At 39.7% G+C, this 26452-nt stretch overlaps 1 protein-coding gene across 2 annotated transcripts in view; it reads left to right on the top strand.

The window, feature by feature from the left end:
• The first annotated feature begins 208 nt into the window (after positions 1 to 208).
• Positions 209 to 26452, top strand: part of LOC136427364 (uncharacterized) — a 40536-nt gene continuing 14292 nt past the window's right edge. For both annotated transcript variants that reach the window (XM_066416187.1, XM_066416186.1), the window contains exons 1-23: positions 209 to 309; positions 1155 to 1285; positions 2339 to 2463; positions 3576 to 3765; positions 4313 to 4741; positions 7800 to 7943; positions 8512 to 8615; positions 10004 to 10096; positions 10431 to 10562; positions 11581 to 11673; positions 12253 to 12313; positions 12560 to 12684; positions 13682 to 13864; positions 14600 to 14817; positions 15382 to 15529; positions 16120 to 16356; positions 17266 to 17444; positions 18051 to 18211; positions 19322 to 19545; positions 20189 to 20305; positions 20777 to 20989; positions 21776 to 21913; positions 23407 to 23598. In XM_066416187.1, coding sequence (XP_066272284.1) covers positions 1198 to 1285; positions 2339 to 2463; positions 3576 to 3765; positions 4313 to 4741; positions 7800 to 7943; positions 8512 to 8615; positions 10004 to 10096; positions 10431 to 10562; positions 11581 to 11673; positions 12253 to 12313; positions 12560 to 12684; positions 13682 to 13864; positions 14600 to 14817; positions 15382 to 15529; positions 16120 to 16356; positions 17266 to 17444; positions 18051 to 18211; positions 19322 to 19545; positions 20189 to 20305; positions 20777 to 20989; positions 21776 to 21913; positions 23407 to 23598 — 3594 coding nt within the window. In that variant the 5' untranslated portion in view covers positions 209 to 309; positions 1155 to 1197. The remainder of the gene's footprint in view (positions 310 to 1154; positions 1286 to 2338; positions 2464 to 3575; positions 3766 to 4312; positions 4742 to 7799; positions 7944 to 8511; positions 8616 to 10003; positions 10097 to 10430; positions 10563 to 11580; positions 11674 to 12252; positions 12314 to 12559; positions 12685 to 13681; positions 13865 to 14599; positions 14818 to 15381; positions 15530 to 16119; positions 16357 to 17265; positions 17445 to 18050; positions 18212 to 19321; positions 19546 to 20188; positions 20306 to 20776; positions 20990 to 21775; positions 21914 to 23406; positions 23599 to 26452) is intronic.

The raw sequence follows: 26452 nt of genomic DNA, 5'->3' as shown, positions 1-26452 counted from the left end.
CTGAACCAAGCGTAACACAGCACCAAGAGACCACGTCTAGCGATATAATAGACGTTAAACAAGGACAACAACAACAGCAATTTTTCTACATTCTGCTCTATGTGAAGAGGTGTTAATGTTATCAAATAGTTATATTTGCATATATCAGAAAAGCCATGTGGTCCCGTAACCCTACAACTTTCAAAATCACGCGCCATTTTGGTGACGTCACATTGACGTCATCGCATTAATTGCTTGGAGACACAAAGCTACCAAGATGGCGGAAGGCTGGGAAAGTTGGTGCTGAAGTTCGCGACTAAAACGCCAAACGTGAGTACTTCCCTGTCAAATCCTTTTTGACAAATGTGACATGTTTACACACAGTGTTCAAGAATCGCTGAATTATGGAGATATTGTACAACCGATTGTCTATACGTTGTGGTGAAGTAAAAAGTGAGAGGGGAAAATAGTTTTCATGGCCTAATTAGATTGAGTTGGCGTTGCTTGTTGTGATGGGAACATGCCCACAGGCAAATAAATCCGATTATTCACTCGTTCATAAGTAGAATAAGCTAGGTTATGCATGTTTTTACTTCTGATCGTACCAAATGCATGGAAAGATTTTTGCCTAGACTCGCTGGTCAAGACTGTCAAAACCGTCCCGTTTGGGAATGGGAAAGAAACATGGCTGCTATGATAATGTAGTCTTTGTAGGACAAATGTTTTCATTGACCGTATCGGGTGTGAAGACGGAATTAAAAGTTAGGTGTGGGCTTATCAACAGAAAGATACTAAAGTGCCTCAAGAAAGGACATAATTTGTTTACATAAAACGTTGTAAAAATAAACATTATAAAGCACTGGCCTTTGATAACATGTATCGATCTTGATTATGTCATGTACTTCCTGGTATGCAATTTCATATCTACTTTGCAACTGTTTTTGCAACACAATACTCAACGGTCAGACATTTCGGATAGCATCTGCAATCTTTCCTCAATCATTGACAAAAGATAGCGGATGTTGTCTGAAACGTCTGACCATTTACAAAACTTATCCAGATGCTTTAGCAACTTTTGTATAATCTTACCTGGATGTAACTTTCTTCGACATGTTTTTTTTTAAACGTAACATTACTTTTTTAGAATACTTAATAAGCTTTTTTGTTTCCTACAGAGTATCCTGCTGGTCAGGTGTGTGTATTAGACTGTAGAGCATCATGGCTACTGTACAGAAACCGCGTCCAGCTAAGAAACGCACACAGGTGGAGCCAGCAGCAGAGGACACCCCTCCCCCTGCAGATCAAGGTACTGTCATCTGCAAAACATCTTTCACACTTTGGGCCATTACCATATTTCACTCCATACATATAGGAGGAAAATATCATATTTTACCCCATACATATAGGAGGGAAATATATTGTTCTTCCTGACGTTTCTTCTACTGGCATTTGGTCAAAATACTCAAATGGATTCAATTTTTAATACAAACGACCTGTGTTGGCAAATGCCCCCAGACTTTTTCTTCATTTGATGTTATATAGGTCTTTAGAGTTCTTTTGATTAGTTTTTTTAAATCGTTTTCAGACAAGAAATTTATATTTTGGCCTCCTGTGCCCTATCGCAGTTCAGGCCATTATTATTCTTTCTCTGTATTCATACATGTAGAGTACAGTACACAATCATACAATGTACATCTTTGTCATAGCATTGCCTTAATTTGTTGTTCCCTTTCAAGGACTATATGATAACAAGTAAAAGTTGCTGAATTTCATGTTCAGGTATGAGCTTCAGTGTTCTCACCAGGATTTTTTGACAGCATAGGGGTCAGGTACAGAAGGCCAATGTTGTGTGGCGCAAGTCACTCACGTAGTGCCGATGACATGATAATGGTTGGGAGTCTGGCATCTTCCCATACAAAAATGTTGAAATTCATAACCAAATAAGACACTATTTCCTGCATTTTGAGGGATAAATTTTGTTCAGTTTTTGTCACATCCTCATTCTAAAGCCAAATATGAACTTTTTATAAGATTTAGGAAGATGCTTCCCAGAAAGAAACACCCCTATGCTCATTGAAGCACAGCATCGGGTTCCAGATCACAGCATCGGGGTCCAGATCACAGCATCGGGGGTCCAGATCACAGCATCGGGGTCCAGATCACAGCATCGGGGGTCCAGATCACAGCATCGGGGGTCCAGATCACAGCATCGGGGGTCCAGATCATAGCATTGGGGGTCCAGATCACAGCATCTTGGGCCCCTATGCTGAAAAGGCCTGGTGAGAACACTGAGCTTCATTACTTGAGATTACAGAGATGATGTAAATAGTAAGTCAACTTGTTTTCTCTCATTGTGTAGGTGCCTGGGAAGATGAGAAGGAGAAGACAGACACAGCCTCCCAGGGAAGTCTGATATCCGTCAAAGCTGCGCAAAATGGCAACATGGCGGACACTGTGGGTGGGGGAGACGACCAGCCACCCCAGGTGGGTAAAATATTCCTCCTATTTGTGGGGGCACCCCCTAGTTTATTTTGGGTCTCAATTCGAGTCAGCACACCCTCAAGTCTAGCGACCGTCTCTTCCAGGAAATACTTCTGAGCCAAAACAACTGTGAATGGGAATGAAGGATATCCCTCTAGCTACAAGAAAACCCGAGTTTCGGTTTCTACAACCTCTGTAATTTTAGTAAATATAAGAGAGAAAAAGTATTTTTCCGTCAAAAATAAGGCGCAAAATTGGCCATTTCTGACAAAATTTTTTGACACGAAAATAACTGTTAGTGTCAGAAATGGAAAACTACAAGGTATAATTAAGCCCATTATAAAGAAAATCCTACCACTGAGATTTTCACAATAAGCTGACACGCGAGGTAATGCAACACGGCCAAAAGAACGCAACAAAGGTCAATCAGGGTCAAAGGGGCAGTTTACCTTCAACGCGTATGGATATCCGGAAGTAAGGCTCGGATCGAAACGCAATTTCCACCCAAAACACACCAATTCATACGCTTTTCAGCCATGTTAGTATTTAATGTCAGTTCGAAGCACATTTTGAGAAATGTGAACTCAAACCCAGACCCTCGAAACCCTTTCGTCCCTTTTTTGTTGCGGACTACCACTGACCCCTGTCGCGAAAGAACTGGTGCGTGCACCGTTGTGGAAAGTACAATGTACATTGTAGGGGCAGAAAGAAATCACATACGGAACCACTACAGAAAATCTTCATTCATTATATCAGCAACCATTTGATATTGAACTAATTGCTCCATTTTTTCTTCTTCTTGAGGTCTTTTTAAAAATGTTTCCGATAACAGCGATGCAATGAAGTATATGTAGCTTATTCAGTTGTTACAGTAACTTTTTTTTGTCATATATGATGACTAAATTATTCAACACAACATCTGATCAGAGAGCTGCTCATTAGTAATTTCGATTTTTTTTTTTAAATTCACATTTAGTGTTCTGGTATTTGTATTGTATTTATTGTAATGTGTGGGGCACAATATTAGCACATTGTATTATGCTGTTGCAATTTCAATAAAGTAAAGTAAATTGATGATTTCCAATATACCAATCGTTTCATTCTGTTCTCCACAGCAGGAAGGTAGACCCACCAGTCCCACAGACAGGTCTCAGTCCTCCAGACCTGGTACCCCCTCTAACGACTTGGATGGAGAGAAGAAAGGAGGGAAGAAAAGGAAGAAGACCAATGCTGTTGAGCCCACTGACAGACCAGTATCAGCAACGCCCTCTAGTGGGGATGCTGCAAAAGACAAGGACCATAAAGGTGCAGTAAAGCCCTTGCTGTGATTTGATGCTGTAAAATGCATTTGAAACGTTTGCAGTGATGTGTACACAGTATTGTATCTCCATCAAATATAAATGATAATTTTAAGGCTTTTATTGAAAGTGTTTTAAGCTGTGAAAATGTTAGTAATTTGTATGTTAGTCATGTTTTTTATTTAAAGATGACGTCAGACTATATATAGACGTTACACTATAATCAAATATTTTAATACGAATGTTGTCCATTGTCATGAAACCTCACTTTTTTCCATTGAGACAAGCATAAAAAATCCGGTCTATAATGAATGAATGAATGAAGACCTTTATTGCAATTTCTGCCACACTTGGCTACATGTAAGTACAGGTCACAACAAAACAAAATACAAGTACAGTTAACGAATATAAAAGGATATAGTGACCACCTGGCCACATAGGCAAGATTTTATCAGTCCCCTAAGTGGTCATCTTGGGCATTTTTGACTGTATTATAAGGAAAGTGAAGCCTGAGCTTATTCCTAATCTTAACCTCATTCAAAACTTTTCAACAGAAGCATGGGATGAGAGCAGCATGACTTCAAGTACAGCTGACATGACGGAAACTAAAGGCAAGGCAAAACAACCAGCCTCAGACGCAGACACAGACCAACCCAGTACAACACCAGCCCAGAACGGTGACACAGACATCCCAGGTAGTGTATCAGACCTCAAAACTACAACCACAGATGGAAGGAACACCCCCACTCCTAAGATGACAGAAATAGACATGTCTGACGATGGAGACACACAGAAGAACAAGCGCAAGGCTGTGAAAGTTGATGGTACAGAGAGGCCAAGCAGTGCTGCGTCCACTAAGTCTGCCGCACAGGAAACTGCAAAGCTGAAGAGGCCGTCCACTGCACCCATGTCCAGACCTTCAACCTCGGAATCAGCCGAGATGAAACGGCCAAAGACTGCAGGGTCTAGCCGACCATCCACAGGTCAGTATGTTTTAGAATATTTAAGGTCTCATTCCTGTATTACTCCCAGTGGGTACCCTAAAGGGGTCCGTGCCCCAAAAAATGAACGGCTGCATGAATGTGTGTTTATATGGTTGGAAAATCCCCTTTTACTTTTAGCCAGCCCGACTGATTTCAAGCGTCAAGCTGATGAAAGCTTGTTTGTAACGGAAGAAATTAACAGGTAAAATTTGACAGCCGCGCGCGAGGTCAGACGTCCACAGCCCGACATTGGCGGTTAGGCGGCCGAGCGCTTTCAGCTGGAAAGTGCCCATTTTCGGGGTGTAGCTAAGTGCAGTTTATAATTGCTATAAAAAGGAATTGTATGCCAACTGGTAGTTGGCAATTTTTTCACATGATCTAGGGTAACTGCGCTCAACAGAGAATGAATGACATTGGTGCATTTCCTATACATGTAGCTTCATTACGAACGTGCCCACATTTCATAACATGTAAGCCTATGGGGCGAAAAAACGAAATGAGACCACAAGGTGACTGACATAATAAAGTAGAGTGGAAGTTCATTCCTCAAGCTAACTGACATCTATCGCACCACAGTCATCCCTCAGTAAGACATCTAGAGCTGCATAGTTCTCGTTTAGAACTTTTATTCAGCCTTTCAGACTGGTTTCGCCCAGTCAGCTTTCTCAATGACATGCTAAATGACACAAGTTCGTGAAGTTCTTACTCTCACCTCTCAAATAGAAGTACCCCCTGGAATAGAAGTACCCCCCGGACAAATTTTCAAAATGTAATATAAGTACCCCCTGGAATAAAAGTACCCCCCGGAAAATTTCAAAAATCGACAGTCGAGGCTAGGTAAACTGTGTCCATACATGTACAACTGTCACTGTCAGAGGGAAATAAGATAATAAGCAGGTAGGTAACTTATATTTAGTCAATTATGCCATACCTATTAAGTATATAGATATTGAACAGAATAACTGTCCATAGCTTGTTCAAATCATGATCTTCCTCGCCTCTTCGCAAAATATAATAGTAATATTGAAAAATTGGGCATAGGTTCCCCGCTATGACCCCTAACCGGGGGCCACGGTGCTTTCAAATTCAACAAGTGAAAATGTACATGATACATGCTTTTTCCACTTGGAACTTGAAGCAAGTGATCAAAGAAAATTGTTATATCATTTTATTATGACTGACAATCAGTGACATATAACAAAAATCATCAGAGTACTTTTAAAAGTTAAATGTACCTGATCATATTTTCTAAAGACATCAACCACAAAAAAACACAAATATGAACACAGTCCTTCCACAGAAGAAATATGTCTATAAACTTTTACTCCATAGCGTCGAAAACAAAGTGAGACGCTCGGATTTCGAGTTCCCGCGGTAAATCCCACAATATTGAATAGAGATCGACTGTAAAAGTAGCTCAACGTCACAGACCGCACATACTAAGAAGTTACCCATTACCTGTTGACACTAGAAACCCGCGATGAACCGCCAAAATTGGGAAAATCTTACGATTATTTAAAAAAATGAACCCTCTGAAAATAAATATGGCGCTGTGTGTCTATCGTTGCCCAAAAAATATAATATTTCCATGCGTTTACGGTATCATTTTAAAGATCGGTATCCGCACTACGCAATATGCTGCTAGTTTTACTGTCGATATGCCTGAGAGTGGCGGCCATGTTTCGCGATTTCGCGCTGTTGTTTACCGAATCATATCGGACATATTTCTGCCGTTTTAGAGATTTTGTGGCCTCAAAACACATATCACAAGGGAAGTTAAGTTATGATTGTTGTTTTAACGTGTTACATGTCTTCTGCGAACAAATAATTCTTCCGCCGCGCTGCCGATACTACGGATATAGTGGTCAGGGCATTATTATTCCCTGTGTAGGCGAGCACCCTACTCCACACGTTTTTGATCAGCGTGCTTTGGTTTACGATGTAAACAGAGACTATCAAAGTTATTGATATGAAAATTGTATTTTAAAATGTCAATGTCGCGTCTTATTTTCCGGTTTACTTTGTAGCGTCATAGCGATATCGACCGATATGTTACGAGTGCCGCCAGGATACTTTTCACAAGGCGGCGAGAAAATCAACGCCGGTAGGCCGAAAAATAGCGAATTACGAGCAAAAATACCGGGGAAATATGGGCAGAAAAACCTTAACTTACGATTTTAGAGGGATTCCTGGTTTGCAAAGCCTCAATTTTTCAAAAAATAATAAACGTACTGTCTAGAATAAGAAAGTACAGGGTGGAACTATTGGCGAAAAAAAATAAACGTACCGGTACGTTTATTTGAGAGGTGAGAGTACTCTTATACCTTTCCAGTGTATACTGCCCTGTATGGTAACATGGCTGACATGATAAGTTGCATTTATATGCTACTAGATGTTGTAGTGTACACAAAGATTATTAAAACCAAGCTTATATTTGAGTGACGTAACTTTGACGATGATACACTATATATACAGCTTTTAATGAAAGGTTCTTTCCTGGATATTCCTTGGCTCTTTGATGGTTTCAGAGTTTTTCCTTTTTAAGAATATTATGCAACCATAAATAGTGATGCGTACCTAAACCCCGGACCTGATCCGGACTGGGCCTAATTTTTAGGTTCAAGTCCAAAAAAACCTAAACGTCTGGAAGCAAGTCCGGACTTGAAACAAAAAATCTCTCGCTTATTATGTATAGTTATACTCCCTTTTTTGTCTTAAGCCATCATAAACCTTGAAATTTGCAATGAAAAAAATATGAAAAGATTGCTGTTTTTTGTGTTTATAACTGAACTTTTGTGTTTACTACTGACTGTATATAACTTTGCATACATAGTTTTCAAATTGCATGTAAGATATATGCCAATTTTTGTAACAGGAAAAAAATATTTTAGCACACATATGCCATGGGTTCAGGTCCAGAGTTATAAGTCCGGACCTGAACCTAAACCCCTGGATCTGAATCCGGACCTGAACCTGAACACGGGTTTAGGTATACACCACTAACTATAAAGAATCATAGATTATGAGACTGATATTTGTCATTTTTTGTTGAAAATAGCTGGCACCAGGCGCAGCCCTGGAGAAGGCACCCACAGCGGCAGTGTTCCCAGCATGCAGTCTGTGATCAGTGTGGCGGAGGCAGGGGCAGAGGGCAGGGTGGATAGGGCAGGGGGCAAACGGCCGCAGTCGGGTGTCTCCACTGGTTAGGAAACTCATACAGTATTGTGTTGATGAAGGTTATAATTAGACATCCAGGTAGTAAGATACGCCAAAAATAGTTACTCAAGCAACTGGATAAAATTTTGAAACAGTCTGACTGTTTTGACTGTTTCAAAATTTTATCCACTTGCTTGAGTAACTATTTTTGGCGTATCATACAGTTACTGTATTGATTTGATATGATTTATTTTCACGTGCTAGAAACAATGTACAAGTCATGTACAAATAAAACATAGATAGCAAAAAAAAAAAAAAAATGTGCTGAGGGTAGAAATGGAGCCATATTGGCTTGTTTGACATCTCCCCCTTCTAACCAGTCAGCTAATTATGACATTAATACAGATTTTAAGTAGTGATAAATAATAACAATACACAGAGGCAGGCCTTGTGATTTTCCATGGTGTTACTAAAGTTAACAATCATTACTGGACAGATTGTCGTTGTACAGTTTATAAATATATGAAAACTGAAATTGTTTTTCAATTGGCATTTTATTGCAAGATGTGGTCATGATATTTCTAAAATGTTTAATTCTTCCATTATTTGTACAGACACCAGAGCATCTACACCTGGTCCACTGCTGTCCCCTCCTGAGGTCAAAGGTGAACAGCAGGCCTATGTTCCTTATGTGTATGCAAAGGAGAGTATTGCTAAGGTAAGCACTTGTGCCATTATCTACTTAATATAAACATCTACTTATAACATACAATTACTGTGTTATGGGTTGTCCTGCTACAGTTACCTGTAGTTCAGACCTCACCGTTTGTCAGGGAAAAGTTACCTAATGTAAAAATGCAGTAGCATATAACTGAAAGATTACTTAAGGACTTAAGAATAGTTAACTTTTAGGGTATAGGAGATTCTTTTTTACACAACCAGGTAATCTCACCTGCCATAGTTTCGGAGTTAACTTTTAATCTGTACCATGTAAACAGATGTGTAAATCTAACAGCTGAAAACTGTATAGCAGCATATCCTCAACATAATGAGATGCAGTGTCTTAACAGAGAATTTTTGTATACATAATGAGATGCATTGTCTTAACTGAGCATTTATGAAATGCTAGTGTCTTAGCTAAACGTTCTTGTATGTATAATGAGATGCAGTGTCTTAACTGAGCATTTATGAAATGCTAGTGTCTTAGCTAAACGTTCTTGTATGTATAATGAGATGCAGTGTCTTAACTGAGCATTATGAAATGCCAGTGTCTTAGTGAAACGTTCTTGTATGTATAATGAGATGCAGTGTCTTAACTGAGCATTTGTGAAATGCCAGTGTCTTAGCTAAACGTTCTTGTATACATAATGAGATGCAGTGTCTTAACTGAGCATTTATGAAATGCAAGTGTCTTAGCTGAGCGTTCTTGTATACATAATGAGATGCAGTGTCTTAACTGAGCATTTGTGAAATGCCAGTGTCTTAGCTACGTTCTTGTATACATAATGAGATGCAGTGTCTTAACTGAGCATTTATGAAATGCAAGTGTCTTAGCTGAGCGTTCTTGTATACATAATGAGATGCAGTGTCTCAACTGAGCATTTGTGAAATGCCAGTGTCTTAGCTACGTTCTTGTATACATAATGAGATGCAGTGTCTTAACTGAGCATTTATGAAATGCAAGTGTCTTAGCTGAGCGTTCTTGTATACATAATGAGGTGCAGTGTCTTAACTGAGCATTCATGAAATGCCAGTGTCTTAGCTAAACGTTCTTGTATGTATAATGAGATGCAGTGTCTTAACTGAGCATACTTGTATACTTAAATGAGATGTAGTGTCTTAACTGAGCGTTCTTGTTTACTTAAATGAGATGTAGTGTCTTAACTGAGCGTTCTTGTATACTTAAATGAGATGTAGTGTCTTAACTGAGCGTTCTTGTTTACTTAAATGAGATGTAGTGTCTTAACTGAGCGTTCTTGTATACTTAAATGAGATGTAGTGTCTTAACTGAGCGTTTTTGTATACAGATACAGTGTCTTAACTTAGTGTTTCTTGTATGTATAATGAGATGCAGTGTCTTACCTGAGCATTGTCTTGTACATATAGGTGATGGACGACATGAAACGGATGAAGGGCAGCCACATCAAGATTGTCTGTCAGATTGAGGACAACTACAGGACAATTGAGAATGAGACACAGGTGCAGGAAATGACATTAAAGTTTATTTGTGTGATTAGAATATCGGTTTTCATAACAAAAAGATCTCCTTGTTTATACTCTTGTAGCTCTGAATATGGTGTTGTTTTGTTACAAATTACAACAAATTTTTTTTCTATTTTTGAATAACTAGATCTAGGTCTGAAGTAGTCTTCTAACTCCTGGAATATGTAGAAACCTTCATCAGAATGAATTTTAAGAATACCACTAATGAGGATGTGGAAGCCACAATTACACTTACTTCTGCTTTACTTTGTGCTTTTCTTGAAAGAGTCTTCTTCTGAGGATTAACGCCTTTCTTTGTCTCTCTTTACAGAGCCAGTTCAACATCTTCGTCCTTGGGCTGAGGTCTCAGTACGGAGAGAAGGTGAAAACCTTCCGACAGGTGATCGAGGCTCACAGAGCGGAGCTTCAGAAGAAAGAGCAGTACTGGGATGAGAGCCTAACTGTGAGTCTGCAAGATTTTATCAAGACAAACAACTAAAAAAAACTATAATAAAAGGCTGTGTACAAGTCCAGCTTGTTTCTTTGTGTTTAAAAAAGTGTAAGTTATGTGTTTGTGTTATGCTTCTAGCTACACTTAATATGTATCTGAATCTGTGTAAAGCAGGTATAACCACCCTTCGGCTTAACCAAACTTGGCTTAACACATTAGCTTTGCAGGCACACGGCATGGCAGCAGCTGATTACATTACACATTTACTGTAACGCTAAACGACCTGTCACACCTGTAGACATGTAGAAGAATCCTCATTAGATAGCTTCAAACTAGTCTCCAAGCAGACCCAATGGTTGCAAAGACCGTATCCAACTGGCAGAAGGAGTTTTTATAGCACCCCGACGGTGCCTGACAACTTCCCTGGCTGACTGGAGCTTCTCTGGCTAGCTTGTTCGATTTTAGCACCTTGGAGATCTGCTTGGAGATTAGCTTCAAACAACACTTGCAGCTAGATGTGGAAAAGTTGTTTGAAGCTATCTAATGAGGATTCTTCTACAGTACTTTGTGGTATAACGAGTTCTGCTGACACGAGTTCTGAGGAAACACAAATTGATTACTCTGGTGATGTATCTGTATATAGAATAGATGTATGTTCACTGAAAAAGAATCCGTGAAATAGCGATTTAGTTGTATAAGACATCCATCTCCTCATCATGTAATTGTATAATCAACATATACGACTCCCTATAATATTGTATCTCCTGTTGATATTATCTACCTCTGACAATAGTATATACTTATTAATATTAGATAGTGCCTTCATGTAGTTTGAAATGGAGTATTGTAGAACCCAACCATTGTATACTATAGAACCACCCTGTAGCTTTTAGTAGTTTGATATACAAAAGTAGCCAGTAGTATTTTATTGTTTGCCTTACATTGTACCTGTTACAATCGTTGTGCAATAAACTTTGACTTGACTTGACTTGACTGACTTGATCTGTATCCTGATACTGTGTCACTCTAGAGCCTGAGCCAGAGAAACAAACAACTGCTGAAGGAGAAGAGAGCCCTGCTTATCCAGAATAAAGTGGAGTTTGAAAGGCTGGACGCTGAGAAGGTATTTGACAAACTAAATCACAGAGATACTTTTTTTTGCCTACATGTAGTATGTAGATTATGCTCAGAAAGCCATAAATTCATTAAATTACAAAGGACTGAGAATGGCATAGAATAAATTTCTATTTTAAACAACATACTGTAAGTTTCCTTTGTAAGATCATGAATCTTTGAAACTATGTTGAAACGTTTGAGTGGTAGTATGTCCCTGTGGTTAAGTGGTCTGCGCTTCTGTTACTAGCCACATCTGGTTCAAATTACTTGGACCTGAAGGCCCGGGTTCAAGCCCCGGGTAGGACACCTCTGGACAAGAGGCGCATTGAGTCATACCAAAGACTCTATAAAAATGGTACATACTTCTGAAAAAGTATGGAAGTTAAACACACTCCACTGCCAGTGGACTAGCCCCCTGCTGCAGTGATTGCACCACTGTGTGGCCCAGGGCTATGAAGCGCAGATGGGCACCGCCCTATACACCTTATGGTGTGGGAGGATTTTAACTTTAACTAATATGTATTGGAGCTTTCACACATGTCATTACAGTCAGATTTATTGATATTTGTACCTTTAATTCTTACAGAAAGCTGCAGTTGCGGAGTTAACAGACTCAGTTGATCATGAGCACAAAGAATTCCTTCAAGGTATTTTCTTTTCGTAATGTGCAGAAATCAATTGCAGCTTTGAGTCATTTTATACAGTACAATCATGTAGTAATGTTGGATTTTGTTTTCTCCTACTTGATAGTTATAATGTTTAACTATTATGTAGACTGTGGACAAAAGATTGTGTATTCAATATTTAGAATGTTGAAATATAAAAGTTTTGCTTATCTAAAAAGTGACAATTATGACATTTGGAAATTTGATTGTTTTTCCTTCACTCAACAGAGAAGAAGCTTCATGAAGAAGACAAGGCGTCATATTTGGAGGAACTGGATTTCCTTCGTAAGAGTGTGAAGTCCATGGAAGAGAAGCACCGTGAACAGGTCACAACCATGGAGGAGGAAACCAAGGTGAGGGCCATGATTTTTTGTGTTCAGTCATTCAGATTAACTGGAGAGGGAGAAAGCCTTACATAGTTGATAAGATGAATTTATTAGCTTGAATGTTCATCTGTGTTGGTTGAAATTATTCTTAAGCTGAATTGTAATTTCCAACGGACTTATCAAAATTTTCGACAGTCCAACTCCTATCTTTGTTAAGAAATGAGCATCCATTGCTTCTGTGACTCTGTATATAGAATACAACACGGTGTATTCCGTATCACCCGAGGTACCAGCCCAACCGCGGGGAGGATCGCCCGTAGGCCAGAGGGCGATCCGACCCGCGGGAGGGCTGGGACCGAGGGTGATGCGGAATACAATGTGTTGTATTTTATTTATGTCATACCCACCCGAGAAAACACACATTTCAATGTGGAATGCACCAAAAGTTGAGGGAGTTTTGTGTCCTCGCTAGAAATGCATTCGAAATATTCTATGGAAGCCCGTGTGATACAACTCCCGAACCCTATGTGATACGGATACTCATCACACGGTCCGGAACACCCGTAACAGGCCCAGGTATGGCATAAGTACATGTACATGTATGTGTCGGGACACTTCCGAGGTTGTAGAGATTGGGTGCTTATGTCAAAGAAACTTGTCATAAGTGACCTTTTCGTGTTGGGAATTACTTTTCAAATTTGCATCAGAAATATTTGTTTGGTTGCTTGTTTGTTTGTTTGTTTGTATTGCATACCCTGTACACCGCCTCAGACTAGGTTTGTACTGAGTACAAGCTGCATACCCGGACAGATTTATTTGATCCACTCACACCGAGAAGGACACCTAAGTGTGGTGGGCTCTTTGATGTGCTTGAGGTGTGTCTGTCCTGAAAAACGGGACCTCCATTTAACGTCCTATCCAAGGGCCGCCACTGACAAAATAATATTATTGATTATTATTGATATATTGTCAATATTTTCCTTTGCTGCAATCATCATCATATTTTTCTCCACTGCAATATCAGGTGTTGAAAGACCAGTATGAGAGTGAGAAGACTGAAGTTGCCAGGCTTAGGGAACTTCTGTCAAAGGGCGGAGCCAAGGGTGACGTTGCCATAGCAGCTGCTGCCATGGCAACCGTCATCAGCACCGGTGTCTCCATTGAGGAGAGGGACAGACTGCAGCAACAGCTGATCGATGTGCATAAGGTGAGAAAGACTGTGGTCAGGCTGGAGGAAGAAACCACACTTTGGCAATTTAGTTGCTAGTCAATCCAAGTCCTAACTAATTAAGGACGTTATTAGTAAAAGGGAAGCTTTACTGACACAACAAAAACTACTAATAACAGCAACCTTATTTTTTTTTGTTCACTCAACTACAAACTGCAAAATAAGCACAAGATGAATCTTCAAATTCTACTTTATAAAGAATACATTTTAGAATTCAGAATTATTGCGGGTTTCATAATGTACACGTAATTGTTTAAAACTGTCAACTGCTGTCCCAAAAACATGCAGGAAGCATTAAGGCTTTTAGATATCAAATAAGAATGTACTATATTGTAGTCATGACTGACTAGCATTATGTCACAAGATACGCAGATGCCTTCTCGACCTAGTGTGAGAAGTAGTTATCGTATATAACATTCTACATAACATAAACATTTACATTCTACATAACATAAACTACCTAGTGTGGCAGCAGCTGCTATGGCAACGTCACCCTTGTCTCCGCCCTTTGACAGAAGTTCCTTAAGCCTGGTAACTTCAGTCTTCTCACTCTAGGTCCAGAAGGAAAATGTTTATGTTATGTAGAATGTTATATACGATAAAGTTAATATGGGATGCTGCCCTTGCATACTGGCTACTTTTGCCACATAGAAGTGTGGAATTTCAAATAAATCACAAGCTTTGGTTAATGTTTTGAATCTTTTGATTTTCCAGGAACTTGCTGAAATGCGAGCCAAGTATGAGGCCACCTATGTCCAGCTCCAGACCATGGTGGAGGCCTCAGGGAAGGACTCTATTGAAGAGAAGATTGAGGAAGTGAAGAAAGAGAAGGCAGTGATCACAGAGGAGGAGCAGAGGCTGAGGGATGAGATAGAGCAGTGGAGGAAGGAGTTTGTGGACAGGGAGGGGAGGGAACCAACTGAGGAGGACAGGTACAGGGGTTGGCTTACTTAGCATTTCAAGTCTTAAGCTTAAAGACCTCTTGTCTGTTGGACCCCCCTTTCTTCTGAAGTCATGAATGTAATGTTTTCATACTTATTTTGTTCAATTAGGAAAAATGTTATGATCATAGAGACAGTTTAAACTTAAACAATATTCTCTGATGTCTTGTGTGTGATTTGCATTCGTATCAGTTTTCCCATCAACTGATGCATAGTAAAGTTGCTTGGGGAAAAGGTAGCAGAGATAATTATGTTTGATGCTGTTGAAACCATATACTTTTATTTTAATCAAATTAGTGTACATGTGTAGCCTCCTTAGCAGGCTCTATGAGTTGGGCTTTTTTTCTGATGGCATATCGGTTCTATTGCACTCAGTCTCTTGTAGCCGTCCCTCAAACAAGACCTGGTCATGAGTGCAATAGAAACCGTGCACTGTAGTACTGATACGCCATCAGACAAAAATTCTGACTTGTATATGAAGGCCATTACATGTGTAGGTCTGATTTCAAACGCAGGTGTTTTTTACTGACTGTAAGTAAAATTATGTGTTTGTAGGCCCAGTATGGTGCAGGAGAACTATGTGCAGCTGGGGGAAGTGGAGCTGCTCAACAAACAGCTGGAGGAGAAACTGGAGACACTCCTTTTACTGCGGGACGGCAAGATGCCACAGGTCAAAGTGGAGAAAGTTCCAGAACCCATCACGGTATGTTAACCCATCACGGTATTTTAACCCATCACGGTATGTTATTTAAAAACGAATTAAAAAAATTGTACGGTTCTTGGTGGCAAATGTGCCAGATGTCGGCACATCGGCAACCAAATCCATAGTGTGTTTTTGACACACTCTTTAGACAGATTAGCCGAAGAGGCGTGGTGGGCGTCACTGCCAGGGAAGGTCTTATAAAATACCTTTCCCAAGGGCACAACGTCGGGGCATGGTGAGCATCGAACCCGGGACGTACATGACTACAGAGTCCAATGCTCTAACCATTGCGCCGCTCCAAAGCCACTTTGATATGTTATCCTGTCTACTAGACAGTGTATATAGATAGGAAACATTTATTATTGAACAAGTTCACTTAATGGAAAAGCCTTCTGTTCGTACATGATATACAGTCAAATCTGGCAAAAGTGGTTGCTCAGGATAGGGCTAAAATGGATGGGACTTGTTTTAATGTGGATTGTGACTGGAGGTGGTTGCTTGACCAAGTTTGACTTAAGTTGTAATGTCTGTACCGATATCATACATTATTCTTGATTGCCTTTTTCTAAGCTGTCTACTTTAAATTCCAGGTTACAGTTCCCGATCCAGCTGTAGTTGCCGAGTTGGACGCCACACGGCAGAAACTGGCTGAACTGCAGCAGCTGCTTCAGCAGAATGAGAAGGAGAAGAAAGAACTGGAGAAGGAGAAGAAAGTGCTGGAGAAGGAGAACAAGAAACTGAGCAAGAACAAAAGCTCAGGGAGTCCTGCGGCAAGTACAGCGCAGCTGTCACAGCTACAGCTGCTGCTACAAGCTGTCATTGCACAGGTACAACACAGCTCAATAACCTAGACAACAAAGTTGTTTGTACACAACTATATGTTTTTTGACCTAGCCAACATCGTGGTGATTGTCTGTCACCTTTCTCAGGGCAATGCTGATTTGAGTCACTGACAAAAGATAGCATATGCTGTCTGAAACGTCTGACTATTTCAAAATTTTATCCAGTTGCTTGTCTAATGAGTTACTATTTTTGGCAATGCTGATTTGGTTCTACTTCGCACTGTAGCAGCAAGACCTAGCTGCAATGGAAAGTAGAACCAGTCCGTATTGCCTTGAGGAAGGTGACAGATGGTCACCAAAATGTTGGCTAGGTACATGCAAATAACACTTGGTTGTGTACAAAGAACTATGTTTTCTAGTGACTTACCAACCTGATGAAACTATTCATGGTGCATTCAAGATGTCTTTGCAATCTGTTTCTGTTATAAAAGGAAACCCAAGCAAAATCGAATTTTGAAAGTCAATTTATTTAGTCATTTCTATTCATGATTTTTTCAAACAACATTGTCACAATATATAGCAAAGTCCATTATGCAAAAATCTGACATCGTTGTGATGTGAGAACTCACAGAAAATGGTGGCCGTAGTTTTTGTAGGCTCGCAAAATTAAGAGGATCATCATGCAACACGATTTTGCACAGTTCTAAAATGCTCAATGTATGAAGTTATTACGCAAATGTGCTAAACAGTGTTAGTAAATGTCACTACCATAAAGATTTCAGCATTGTTTTTATTTTGTATTTTTTTTGCCCTAATATTGCTTTGGTTGCCTTTATTGATAGCTGGAAAAACATGCCTAGGAGTCCCCCAAAGAACCTTTTGCTGACAGTCCTGTATTTTCATTATAATGCATATGATAAATAATCAAATGTATTAATTCCCATCATTTCTTAGGTGCACATTATCCATGGTGAGGTGAAGAAAGCTGCTGATAAGGTAGAGAAGAGGTGCAAGGAGGAGGAGGATCACCAGGGGGCGTTGTTGGAATCAAAGGACAAGGCACAGCAAGCTGTAGATGACTGGGCTAAGAAGTTTGAAGAGGACAATGGGAGAGAACCCACTGAAGAGGACAGGTTTGAACTAACTTCAGCAGTAACTTTACTTAGTAAACTTACTTTACTTATAGTTCGAGCTCCCACTCGAACCAATCCAGAGAGCTTCCTCAACAGCACTTTATCCTCCATGGCCCTTCCTAGTTCCTTAGTATCTTGTAAGTTTGTATCACTATGTAGATTGTCTAAGTAGGTGACTCTGGGTCTACCCCTACTTCTTTTTCCTTATCCAACCTGTTCTTTTATAATATGTAAAAGTCAAGTAAGGACTACGTGTTTTAAGATATTATTTCATGGACATCATGTGAGTAGAGGAGGTAGAATTGCTTGAGAATGAGTAGGTATAGCATGGATGAAAAGTTACGGTGATTCTTTGTGGCAAGGGCACAGCATTAGAAAGTAACAAATTCAGTAGACATACATTTCCAAATGTTTGACTGTCTTGCTAGCTATTTTATTTTCCATGCCGTTCAAGCGCCGACAAGAATATAAGTTGTATGTAACTTGTGTCTGCCATCAGTTTGTCTTGTCCTTTTTGTATGTTTGACGTTTTGTGAATAAGATAGGTTTTCAAAGAATAGTAATCATACGTGCATTTGTGGATAATATCTATCATCTGCCCTCTAGAGATGAGGAGGCCCAGCAGCTGTATGTGACCCTGGAGGAGAGTCAGAAGAGCGTCCAGGAGAACCAGACCACCATCTTGGCACTGACAGTCATCAGGACAGGACAGGTGCCGCAGGAGTTCTCCATCACAGGGCCCGCACCACCTGCAGCAGCTGGGACAGGTGAGGCTGGGTTTCACTACCTGAAAACCTTAGGGGGGGTTCACACTTATGCATATATCAAGTCCGTATTAGTTCTGTATTGGCACTTTTTGGCTAGGTAAAGTTTGTGGCCGATGAAGTAATTTTCTTAGTTAGATAACCAGGCAGAAGAATACTTTTGCAAAAAATGTCAATATGGAACTCATACAGACTTGATATAATTAAATCATGCACAATTGCGAACCCTCTCCAAGATACGAGACTGATACTGTGATGTGACACTAATGGAGTTCTAGATAAAACAAACAAACAAACTGTCCAACACCAAACTTGTTTGCAGAAAGACAACTGTGAAATATTATCCCAGCATTGATTTATTTTTTTAGGTTTACCACATTTGTGGAAGCATTGACAAAATTGCCTTTTCAAGATGTCAACCCAGAACCAGACTTTAAAGGAAAGCTACACAAAAAATTGGAAATCCTTCTATGCTATGCTTAATATATTCCAAAGTCAAATTCTTACTTCAAGTTGTTTCACATAAGTCCGTCATAGTTCTGGGATTTTCCACAGTTTGCAACTTATGCCGTGCTGACGCCTTCTCGCCTGATAATTGAATTATATGACGTCAGTGTTTCAAATTTTCACCTGATGATTGAATTTTAGAACACTGACGTCATATAATACAATCATCAGGTGAAAATTTTGAAACACTGACGTCATATAATTCAATTATCAGGTGAGAAGGCGTCAGCACGGCATAAGTTGCAAACTGTGGAAAATCTCATAACTATGACGGACTTATGTGAAACAGCTTGAAGTAAGAATTTGACTTTGGAATATATTAAGCATAGCATATAAGGATTTTCAATCTTTTGTGTAGCTTTCCTTTAAGGTTTGAGCCACTCAAACTGGGAAAAACCCCAGACCTACTCTTTGTGATAAATGTGGTGGGTTCTTTATCTCACTGAAGGCGTGGCTTTCCTTGAACATGGGACTACCAACCTTATGTCCCATCTGAGAGGACGTCACTAACCTAAGCGAGGTATTTATTTTCACCTGAGTTGACAAAATAGATGTCAAGTGTACAACACTGGTTCCTGCCATCTTAAAATCATGTTCTTTTCTCAGGTGTGTCGTCAGAAGAGCTGACTGAACTTGAGGACAGGATCCGTGAGTTGGAGGAGGAGAAGGATGAGCTGAAGGACACAAACTCTGACCTGACAGACAGCCTGGAACAGCTCAAGCTGCAGCTGGCCAGTGCTGCCCAGGGTGACAGCTCTGCTGCTGTTGCTGCTGTCGCTGCTGTAGCTGCTGTCTCGTCTGTCACGGAGGAGGATTCAGGGGATCTATCTGTAAGTTTACATATTATAAGCATTTGTCAGGTACAGCTGTGCTTGACAGTAGTTCTAGCAATAGCTGTTTAGAAGGAGAGTGCAGGGTGACAGCACAGCTGCAGCAGCTGTAGCTGCTGTCTCGTCAGTCACAGATGAGGAGTCAGGAGATTTTTCTGTAAGTTTACACATCGTAAGCCCTAGTCAGGAAGAGCTTTACTTGACAGTGTAGTTCTGGTAATAACTGACAGAAATCAACCTTACCGTCTGTTCAGAATGTTATTTCTCACAGGAAAATGAATATGACTGTGAATGTCACAGTTTATAGCAGGTGCCAGTCAGGGTGCATGCTGTACAGTTAGAACATCCTCCTTTGATTTAGCCTTCTCCCTGCCAAGGTAGCCTTTTGTCACCAAATTTGTATTGCTTACAGCATTAGGCAGCCGGGAGAAGGTTAATTATATGTTTGAATGTGTCATTCATTTTTACACAAATAAAACATGTCGGAAGATCCAACTTCATTGATTGAAATACACCAAATGTTTTTTCCTACCTGTATCACTGTATATTCTCAGCAACAAGGATTAATTTGTGGTCTACATACAAAATGCATGTACATGTAAAAACATGACAGTTCCTAAGACTGAGTTTTGTCCCTTTACAGGAGATGAGTGTTCAGATCGCCAGCCTGCAACAGGAGGTAGACAGTCTGGAGGCACAGCTGAGGCAGGAGAAGTCTGACCATAAGGACACACAGGAGGAGCTGGACACTCTTAAACAGGTAACTGGACTGTAGATGCAATAAGTGTGAGGTCTTGCACATCAATGACAACAACAAGCAGCAAATCAAGAGCTCACTGTAGGACATACACATTAAAGCCTTAAAAGGCAGCAGGAAAATCGATCAGCCAACGAGTCTGCAAGCTCTTAATTACAATTTTGGTGGTAATACGCCCAGTGTTCTCTCAATCATCGCACAGTTATTAGAAAAAAGCCGATGTTTGCAGGTCTCCAAGCCCCATGCAATGTGATACGGTAGATTTTGGGGTGAAAAATATGCTTGCGTCTCTTGCAATTTTTAAATTCAGTGACCTTTTGGCGATCAATAACCTTTTATTAGCACACTGAAGTAGCCATTTGGCACCCTATTGGTTACAGAGTTAGGCAGCAGGGAGAAGGTTAAATACAGCTAAAGCTCATTGACTGTGTGACAGGGACTTTATGACTTAGAATGCACTTCATGATTCCTCAGGAACTGGAGAAGCTGAAGGAACAGTGGGCCCAGGAGAAGACAGAGTTGGAGGGGAAGCTTGACACAGGGAAGCAGACGGCTCAAGAGGAGCTAGCTGCCACAGACGAGGCGCTGCAGAAGGCCAAGGCTCGTATCGAGGAGCTGGAGAAGGCTCGTCTCAAGAACTTACCCGTGGACGCACAGCAGGAGGTCAAGGAACTCCAGATTAAACTGGTGAATACACTTCTGTTATCTTGTCAGACAATAGATTGTACAGTCAAAACTGCCCAAGAAGACCACTCAGGAGACCACTGAAATGTGGACAGATGGTCACTATAGACAAGATGCAAAAAAGGCAACCAAAGAAATATTAGGGCCCAAAATATGGAAATGTTTATGGTAGTGACATTTACTAGCACTATTCAGCACATTTGCGTAATAACTTCATACTTTGAGCATTTTAAAACTGCGAAAAACGTGTCGTATGATGATTCCCTTAGTTTCGCGTTAGCCTACAAAAACCCTGATGACGATTTTCAGTGAGCTCTCACACCACAACGACGTCACATTTTTGCATGATGGACATCGCTATACATTGTGATAGGTAACTAATCATGTAATATACAAAATGTAGAAATGACTAAATGAATTGACTTTCAAAATCCGATTTTCGGGCCCTAATATTGCTTGGGTTTCCTACTGTGCCAATGGGAAGAATTATCTTAGGTACCACCAAAAAGTGGTCACATTGGCCAGGTGGTCCTTATGTACAGTTGAGGTGGTCACTTGTACAGGTTTAACTGAACTGTATATGCAGGTAAAGGCACACCTTCTTGAAATACTACTATGATAATAGCACAGTTGTACATCATAGTAATTTTATGATTTCACTTGTCCAAACATTGATCTATTAATATGCTTTTTTTATCGTTAATAGTTGTACTCTCTAATTCATCAATTTAAGAAGACTTATATTCTTAATAGACCATTACTGAAAAAACAACTGTGTTGTGTCTACAGGCTGCGGCTGAAGCAGCAAAGGCAGCAGCTGTCAAGGCCAAGATCAACGCTGACGGAGGGACAGCTGACTACAAACTCCAAGTGGAGACCCTGAATAAGGCTATACAGCAGGAGAAGAAGACCAACAAGGAGTTACAGGTAGGAAAATACACTACCAGAAATAATTTTTCTTGCTTTTCTAGTTTTCTTGCTTTTTCTTACTGCGTGGACAAATTTTCTTGTAATAAGAATTTCAAGAATGAATAAGAAAGAAAAATCGAAGAATTAGTCTGATTCTTTCCATGGAAATTCTCACAACAAGAAACACTTTCCTAATTCTCTGCAGTTAAGAAACTATTTCTCAACAAGATTTTCACCCTCAAGAATTTGTAGAAATTCAAGTCTAAATTTCTCGTTCTTATTGACTTCAAGATTATTTTTCTTGTTATGTTTAAGAAAATGTTAGAAATTTTCTCTCCCCTTTCTTGAATTATCTTACTTTGAGACAAATTTTCTAAGAAAAAAATTCTTAGCTCGTGGACAAAATGTGTTTCTCAAACACAGAAACTTTTCTTTTGAGAATTTTTTTCTGTGTATAAGAAGAAACAAGAAAAGGCATTTTTGGTAGTGAATCATTGACATAACTTAACCTTCTCCCTGCTGCCTAACCCCATAACCACCCCATTTGGTGCCAAATGTCTACCTTTAAGTTAGCATGCTTATGGTTAAAGAAGTCAAACTCAATTTTATAAGGCATTGCAAAATAGACAGGTTCGTAGTTGTATCAAATCAGTTTCTTTTTCATTGTGTGAATGGATTCTGTCAGTTCTTTTGAGGTCATTGCATTATGTTTGGTAGGAGTGTCAGTCCTTGTGCTATTAAATGTATGAAACTCAAGAATCAGCAAGCTTAAGGTTTTTATTACAGGTTTGCATGCAAAACCTTTGTTGGATCCGTTGGCATGTGTGGTGGCCGCCATCTTGAATTGTGACGTCACAGGGTCACAATACCAATTTATCGGGAGTGGTGTTTTTTGGGGGGGTCGCTAGCATTCTCTATTTTTAAAAATCGGCACACAACTATCACACATTCAACTCAATTAAAATGAAAAATTCAATACCAATTCATATTTATAAAAAGACCCTGTAACCGCTAAACTAACATAGCAAACCTGAAGTATATGTACCACAAATACTAATACATGTAACTCTAGTGTTCTATTTTGATTAGAGGAAAGGATAATAAACACCTAAACAGACAATCATTTGTTTGGTACATTATTGATATACTGTTTCTTAAGCTTCTCAGTTTATTTAGGAAGAGAAAATTCTTATTTCAGTGGGATCGACATTTTGTTCATCAGTGTATCTCGTCTTATAATGTCTTATCTTTACAGGACGCCCTTCTTAAGCACCGTAAGGATAAGGATATTTTGTTCATCAGTGTATCTCGTCTTATAATGACTGTCGTATCTTTACAGGACGCCCTTCTTAAGCACCGTAAGGATAAGGATAAGGACATTTTGTTCATCAGTGTATCTCGTCTTATAATGTCGTATCATTACAGGACGCCCTTCTTAAGCACCATAAGGAGAAGGATAAGGACATTTTGTTCATCAGTGTATCTCGTCTTATAATGTCGTATCATTACAGGACGCCCTTCTTAAGCACCGTAAGGAGAAGGATAAGGAAGTTAAGGAGGTTGTTAAGGCGGGAGAGAAGAAGGAGAAGCAGCGTGCTGAGGAGGAGAAGAAGAAGATCTCTGCCCTGGAGAAGAAGATCGCTCAGCTGTCAGCCGCGGCCGCCGCCCGACCAGCAGCATCAGAGAGACCCACAACTGCTAAGGTCAGCATCTGTTTTTTCATACATTTTCATACATTTTCTTGTGGCGTCGTGATAGAGCATTCGACTGTCAAACAAGGGGACCCGAGTTCAAACCCGGGCTGCCCCTAGACATGCGCCCCGACGTTGTGCCCTTGGGAAAGGCATTTAACACGATTCTCCTCACTTCACTCAGCTGTAAATGTTCTAGCTCATCTAGGGTTAGGCACGTCCCTCGGATAGGACGTTAAATGTAGGTCCCGTGTTTGGGGAAAGCCACACCCTGCGCACGTAAAAGAACCCACCACACCTTTCGAAAAGAGTAGGGGTATGCCCCGGTGTGAGATGGTCCAAAACCTACAGTCCTACATGTATGACCGCACAGGGGTTCACCCTAAGTAATAACCTCTGGCTAGTTGGGCAATCCTGGCATGTCAGGGCTCGAAATCTATCTTTGGGAATAGGTGCACTGGTGCACCCAACTCAAAAAATTGGGTGCACAGAAAGAATTTTGGGTGCACCAGATAAAATAAAATTGAATGTTCTTCAGAACATAATTACAAAGTCTAATGCTGCTGCCTTTCTTAAGAACTTCAATCTGTAATTCTATAGCTAACTTTAAAATTTCAAACAAATAATACATTAAATAAAGTACAGCAAAAAGTTATCAAGCTGTTTTTTATACTTATATTTCAAGAATATTCTGTATACTAGTGTACAATAGTACCTTTACCCTATAGCCTACAAAAATATCTAGGTGCACCAGTGCACCCACATTTAAAAATTAGGTGCACAGCTCCAATTTTGGGTGCACTGGGTGCAAATGCACCCACTATTTCGAGCCCTGCATGTGCATACTGAACCAATGAATAAATAAAAATACATTAATTTCTTGAGAGTCTTGAGCAGAGCTGTCTCCATGACCCATGCTTCAATCCTGTGACGGAAATTTGCTTGTTGGGACAGAAAAAAAAATCACCCAGTTCATTCAAAATATCTTTAAACCGTATGACACGAAATGTATGAAAAGCTGTTTTCGTAACCTTAAAATAAGCTCCCAAACAATGGGTGGGAATGAAAAAGAATTAAAGCTGGAGACAGCCTTGGTCCTGAGAGAAAAACATAAATATGACTAAAAATTAATTTGTTTTATTTGATTTTATTCATACTTATGTAATGAGGATGAAGAAAAAAGCAAAATGCGTGTAAGAAACCCTCTCATCAAATATATAGTATAAGACAGTTACATTATGAACACATTTCAACTTACAATAAAAATAAAAGATGATGGAAAACAATCAAGAAGAACACAAAACGAGTTGCTACATTTAATCATGAAATATCCAGATGAAGACTTTCTCTGCAAACACTGCTTGTACTGTATTATTGCTTGAATTGCTTTAAAAAAAAGCTGACAACCAACAATTAATAAGAGTTCAAGCAGCCTATAAGTATACAATGTCCCTGTATATACTGTATGTCATTATGTAGTTGATATGATATATATATTTATTTATTAAACAGTATATCTAATTTACATTTCACAATAAAAATGTCCCTTTTTGATTTCTGAAACCATTTTAAAGAATAGCTGTATTGCCAGTATTACACTAATCCGTCATTAACAATCATTCTACAGTGCACTCATAACTCCCTTTGCATAATTTACCCCCATATATAGGAAGCTTGTACTACCAACCTCCCCCACAGATTATCATGGGCAGCTGCTCCCACTTGTGGGAAGAGGCATTGTGCTCCCTATTATCATGTCTCTCTTAATGTACACCAGTCTGTATTCCCCTAGGGCTACTTTGTTTCCACATACAAAATACAGGTGTTTTTACATTTTTGCCTCAGGGCATATCTTTTCAATTTTGTTGATGCTTCAGCAATCATGATTTGTGGATATATTTTCAAGATCTTATCCTGGGAATAAAAGCGAATTTTGATAAATGTTTGGGAATGCATGTCAACACTTTTATCTTGCCCATCGTCACCTTTAAAATTTGCTTCTATATTTTAGTTATAACGATCCTTTCCATTTAAACTTTGCTGCAGGCCTGCATTTGTACATATTTGACAAAACATCCTGTCTCTATTGTGAGATAATTGCGTGCTCCCGCTCCATGGCATTAATACAGGATGACAATCGTGTCCAACAATACCAATCCCATGAAAATTTAAACACCTACATGCGTAACCTATCCCTGAGACAATGCCCTTCGAGCGCCTGGTTCTGATTTATCAGTGAGACAGTCGGAGAAGGTTATTTAGCAACGATGGGTGGAGGTAGTCATGAGTGGTATGAGATTCCGTATTACAACTACAGTTAGACGCCGTTCCCGATCACACACAACCGACCATGCTATCCGAGTGGTAAGCCCTTGTCTAGAACTACTTGTCTTGTCTGTGTTAAAGATCTAGCATCATTAGAAGACTATCAAAGTGAATGAATGATTTGTTTGATACGATGTTGTATTGAGCTGCTTGACAATTGCATTTTTAAGGGTCGTTTCTAGTATTGGACGAATTGGAGAGCAAAAATTATTGGCACATGTACAAACGTAAGCTGCGTGCAAAATCTCACCACGTTGCCATGGTGCGTGTCAAAATAGTTTAAAACACAAATTGTATCAAGTCCTCTTTGCTGAGTATATGTGTTATTGTGGAAATGCTTGGCTTGTGATTTTTTTTCTTTTTGCCAGCTGTGTTTTTAAATTGAAGAAAGAAGGATTTCTAATGCCTAGGCATCGTAATGAGATTCCCAAATGTAGGAGGAAAATTAAAAGCAATGCCTCAGATGGAAGAATTGAATAAATTATTGACAATCATAGATATTGTTCAGATCAGACTATATACAGTTTTACAGCTAGCTAGC

This window comes from Branchiostoma lanceolatum, chromosome 2, assembly GCF_035083965.1.
Source record: "Branchiostoma lanceolatum isolate klBraLanc5 chromosome 2, klBraLanc5.hap2, whole genome shotgun sequence".
Lineage (NCBI taxonomy): Eukaryota > Metazoa > Chordata > Leptocardii > Amphioxiformes > Branchiostomatidae > Branchiostoma > Branchiostoma lanceolatum.
This window is presented reverse-complemented; position numbering and strand designations above follow the sequence as displayed.